Source organism: Sander lucioperca, chromosome 3, assembly GCF_008315115.2.
Source record: "Sander lucioperca isolate FBNREF2018 chromosome 3, SLUC_FBN_1.2, whole genome shotgun sequence".
Taxonomy (NCBI): domain Eukaryota; kingdom Metazoa; phylum Chordata; class Actinopteri; order Perciformes; family Percidae; genus Sander; species Sander lucioperca.
In genome coordinates this window covers 926,319-931,665 of record NC_050175.1, presented here as the reverse complement: position 1 = coordinate 931,665, position 5,347 = coordinate 926,319, and the positions used below count along the sequence as shown (strand labels likewise).

Here is a 5,347-nt window from a genome sequence, read left to right as displayed (position 1 = left end):
TGAGTGGCTTGTCATGAGCATCGTCAAGGTAGACACAGCGAAGAAATTACATTTCCGGCCGTGTCTTTCAAAGTAAAACCGCACTGACGAACTTGTTGCAACAGAACAAAAACACACACAGACGCGCACACACACACACACACACACACACACACACACACACACACACACACAATAAGCAAAAGAAAGAATGCAGGCATTCACCAAAATAATACATATGATCATCAACACACATGGCAATTAACTGTTTTTGTCATCTTGTTATAGGTAAATTATTGGGGGATGCATTATCTTAATATGATTGGTTAATAATATCTTGCTGGGAAAAATTGACAAATTGCAAATCAAGAGATGTGCATAATGCATGAAGAGAAAAGCTGAATAGTTCTGCTTTATTAAAAAAAGTACTTCATGGGCTAAACACATATTTAACCCAGTTTTGTGGGCCGTAGATTGTATACTATATTGTTCTTGATTTTGCTAAAGTGTCCAATGGCTCGTCCAAATAAAAAATCCCTTCCAGATCACCACTAATGTTACGAAATCTCGGAGCACCACCCCCACGACAACTTCACACAGTTGCTAGTAGCCAAGGAGGACACGGAGGATTACAAAAACATGATGACTCTTCAGAAGAGGTCATTATCTTCAATGGAGTTTCTGTGCGGGAAAGTTGCCGGACGCCACAATCTTCTGAACATAGTCATACTGAGAAATCCAGAGAGAGTTGAGTGGAGCTGATAGTCTTAATTAACTTTGTATCAAGTCATTTAGCAATGGCTTGAATGAAATGGACGTTTATTAATATCAAAATGTTATGCACTAAAGCTTTAAGTTTCAAATTAGCATAAAGTAGTTTTTGTTTTTTTCCGTAACATCTTAAAAACTTACATAAGAAGCTGACTGACTGTAACATGAACCAGCATATATCCCCTAAACCAAAGGTGTTGAACTCTAATGTAATGAATAATGTAATTAATATACAATATGTGGACACTGCTTTCATCACAAATACACAATCTCATTACAACACTGTATGGTTTTGAAGTTTTAGTTATAGCTGGAGTTTAATGACAAAACTATTCTGAGCACCTCAACTCGTTTTCCAATTGTTATTTCTATGCTTTTATTTTTTTAGGCTAAATCAACTTGTTTCCGGTTTTGTTCTGGCTCTCTCTGTACAGCTTAACACAACGTGTAGATTGCACCAGCTCCTCCTTGCTTTAAGTCCCTCTCTCTCTTCTGTCTCCCTCCCAAGCAAAAACGCATGCACGCGCGCGCGCACACACACACACACACACACACACACACACACACACACACACACACACACACACACAGCTATTGACTATCAATACTGTATCTAAGCCCCCCCCCATGCTTCGCATCACTTGTGATCTACTTAAAGGCCATGCAGCATGCAGGGAAGGCTTACTCTCCCCATGCATTATTTAGCAGGGGGTGCCGGGCCCAGGGGGGTGCTCAAAGGGGCCTCCAGGGGTTCTCTGGAAAATTAAAGGCAGTTTAATTTCACTGCTGCTTCAACTCACTACACATTTAGATGAGAGCATATAAAGACAATTATTTTCAGTGTAAACTTCCCTCTAGCTTAGCAGCAACAAAATAAACAAAAGATGTTCCCAGAAATGAGTTTCAGTGGAAGCATTCTTATAAGTGGTAAATTATGGGTTTGGGACTTAATGTGTATCTAATTATTTTAAGCGATAAGGAGAGTGCAACATGAAAAAGGGATGAAGTCTAATAATACACTAATTAAGCAACACCGAGTTGATTTAAGCAGGAGAAACCTTTATTCTCAACCTCAGTAAGTAAACACATTTAGTAGCCTGAACATTCATTTACAAATCAAATCTGCAAAACAAAATAAATTACATACACCTGCAGTTAATCATTAGTTAAAAGTGCAAACCACTTGGAAAGGTGAAATAAATATCTGAACACACTAAAACGTTTGGCCTGATTAACTCCAAAAAGAAAATTACAACTACATCTGGAAACAAGCTGGAGTAAACTGTGCCTAATTCAGCAGGTCAAAATTTCAAAACTCAAAAGTCTTTTAGACTGTGTGCTGAGCCTTGATGCAGTAGCATTAGAAATTTGCAGGATGCAACACAGAAAACCTTTTTTGGCACTCACACGATGCACTGTGATACGATCAACTGAGAAAAGATGAATTCGCAGTAGGCCAACCCGAAGGCAATTCATCATTTTTGGTGAGATTGGTAGCTGAAAAATGTTTCACAGAATCATGATGTTGCATGTGTCCGTTTTGTTCACTTTGCACCAGTTGCTGCTGCACTTGCAAGGCTGAGATTGATATCACAGAATACAATTCAGTTTAATTTCACGGATAATAAAATCTGAAGAATTTATTTACCATATCTCAGTTAAATGAAAACAACATAGGCAAAACAAGAAGACAAAGACAATGGAAAGTAACACACACATGGATTTCAAGTAACATTACATATTTTAACACTCGGTACCAAAAGTGCTTCCCTTCCAGTGAATAAACAGCTTGCAATTTTGGAGTAACTTGTTGGGTGTATGAACAGAAATCTGTATAATTTGGTCAAAATAATACTCTAATAACACCACTGATGATCATGCTGCCGGTCCAAAGAAATCCCTGCTCTAAAGACATCGTGATCTCCATTAGGATTTCTGTGTCTCCATGGCCTTGTTGCAGCTCCTGTACTTCTAACACACGAATGAATAAATGAAATGGAACATAAATATTTCACATCTGTCTGAGGGACTGAAGAAAATATCAAAAAGAAACGTTTTGGGGCAAATGAGGATCCATTTATTGGCCCTTGAAATGAGACTGAGTGAAAATGTGTGTGTGAAGTGGGAAGGAGGGCGAGGCTTAGGCGGAGGAGGACAGGAGAGGGTGTTCTCCCATCATGCAGCTTTCTTCTTTCACATGGCATCGAAATGGAAACGGTGGGCTTCCTGTCTCTTCTCGCGATCGTCCGCTTTCTGAACAACACACACACACACACACACACACACACACACACACACACACACACACACAGAGAAACATACACAGTCAAGGATTTGTGGTCTAACTTCATGTATCACAAAATCAGTAACGTAACCCTTTAACATGTTCTGCGTTTTTTTGGCACTGCACGCCATTTTCGAAGCTTCCTCTAGGATGCAAGCTTGCTATCTGGCACCTGATCGCTACGTTTTTATAGAGGTTGACACCCAGAAACATCCCGAACACAGACAAAATGAGAAAATAGAGGCAGAGGGCAGGAAACAGACGGTGTTTGGTGTTTTTTGCCCCCAACGTCTCCTTCCAGGCAGCGCGGCAATGGTTATGTTTAGGGTTAAGGTTAGGGTTAGCAGCCTGGAAGGCGCCGTTGGAGGCAAAAAACACCATCGAGCGATACAGAAACCGCCACACACTTCTATCTAGCCACTTCTAGTAGCCAGCTCCTATACTCATTGTTTCCTTAATGTTGTAGCTGCGTCAGGTGGAGCTAATTTTACCTACTTTATATCCTTATAGTATCCCTATGTACTTACTAAATTAATTTACTATTTACTCTATTTTCAATCCTTTTACCAGTTTCACATCCTCTGCTCTATGTTCTTAGTTAAATGTGTGTTTTACAGAGTATCACTTTTAATTTCATATGCACTTACAATGACAATAAAGTCAATTCTGATTCTGACTTGTAACTATAGCTGTCCAATGAATGTAGTGGAGTAAAAGGTACATTCATTTCCCTCAGATTTAAAAAGTAGCATTAAATTGAAAGGTGTATTAAGAACAATATTTAAATAATTTCACTTTCAACCCTTGAGGGGGGTTAGTGTGTCGTTCACAAAGGATAGACTGTGCATGGAATATCACTTTAAGTGTAACATTTCACAATAACATATAATTCCAGTAGTTCATAATGGCTCAGAAAAGACCGGACATCAAGTTATACGGCAGTACATTGTAAAGAGGTTTGATGGTCATCACACTTTTGTAGAGGCGCCATTTGACAGTAGTTGAGCACAAAAGAAAAAAAGAGATCCCATATCATCTGGACGGATGTCAGTGCAATCAATAATGCATTTAGATCTGTTATGTGAGATCAGTGATGAACTGAGGACGGAAGAAAATGGGCATCAATTTTAAAGTATCTGAATGGAACAATCCTTAATTCCCTCAACACTTTGTCTAAATGTTGCAGTAGAGCAGCTCATGTTTTTGTACAGAAAGACAGAACCCAGTCTCAGTACATGAGAAAAGACTTGACTGTCCCCTTTTAAAGGACAGCCACTCCTTCCCTGATGTTGACTCATTTGCTGCACCCAAAAGATGGGCAGCGACACATTTACTGCATTTTTTATCCCGTCAGTTTTGATTTGTAATAAAGCCTTCATCTATCTTCCAAGATACCAGCGCCTCGTATTGATTGATGCCGTGCTTTTTTCCCTTTCTTTTTTAGGGCAACGTATTTGGAAGGAACAGATGGATTGATGTGATGTTCTTTCCTTTGGATAGCCAAGCCAATGGGCTATGCTGCTGTTGATGCCTGGTTTAATTGACTATCCAGGGGATACCACCAAATTGTCATCCTGAGGCCTGAGCCATCATTAAGCAGCAGAGCATTGATTTGTGTCCATCTGAAGGTTTTAACGACACAGTGAAGCGTCTGAAAGCAGGTGGAAAGCTACTGTGAGGTATGCTGTAGTCTCACTAGGCTCTAATGTCAACTAATTAAGTCTGGCCTACATGTCCTGCATCAAGATGATGAATCTTAGGAGAGGAGATTGATTACATTCTGCTTCATAACATGTTTTTTCCACCCATCTTTTTTTTTTAAAATACTTACTATCCAAATTATATATATCCATATGGATATTTCTGTTTCATTTCCATTATTACCCCAGCTAATATCACATTGCACAGAAGTTCACGGGAGTTGTGTAAAAGCCCTGTTAGCTTGTTAGGCAGGACAGCACGTCTTTGACCCGCGCTTCTGCCCTCAACCTGACTTTGTTATTAGAAGAGCAAATATCAGAGGCGGCAGCGCAAACACACAGAAATGCCAAATGTCAATCAGCGGGCTCGCCCTGACCTTAGTGGATGCCCCGCCGTAAAAGAGGTGGGAGAAGATGAGATATGAGGGAGGATGTTAGCGACCGGGATACAGAATGCACCCTCAATCTTAATTCCCTGGATGGTGCAGAAGGTTACACCACATTAGCCTGTCGGTCAAGATGTGCATCTTTTAGTTAGCAAGGCCAGCCGAGTTTTTCAAAGGAAATCAAAATGTGCTGAGTTTTCAAAAGCTGTCAGTCTGAACACAGTGCT

The 5,347-nt window shown here is 40.0% G+C and overlaps 1 protein-coding gene across 1 annotated transcript in view; it reads right to left on the bottom strand.

Annotated features, from left to right (window-relative positions):
• Positions 1–1,788: 1,788 nt before the first annotated feature.
• Positions 1,789–5,347, bottom strand: part of itfg1 (integrin alpha FG-GAP repeat containing 1) — a 162,715-nt gene continuing 159,156 nt past the window's right edge. Inside the window, exon 18 of the mRNA XM_031309162.2 lies at positions 1,789–3,003. Within this exon, the coding sequence (XP_031165022.1) occupies positions 2,944–3,003 (60 nt within the window). The 3' untranslated portion in view covers positions 1,789–2,943. The remainder of the gene's footprint in view (positions 3,004–5,347) is intronic.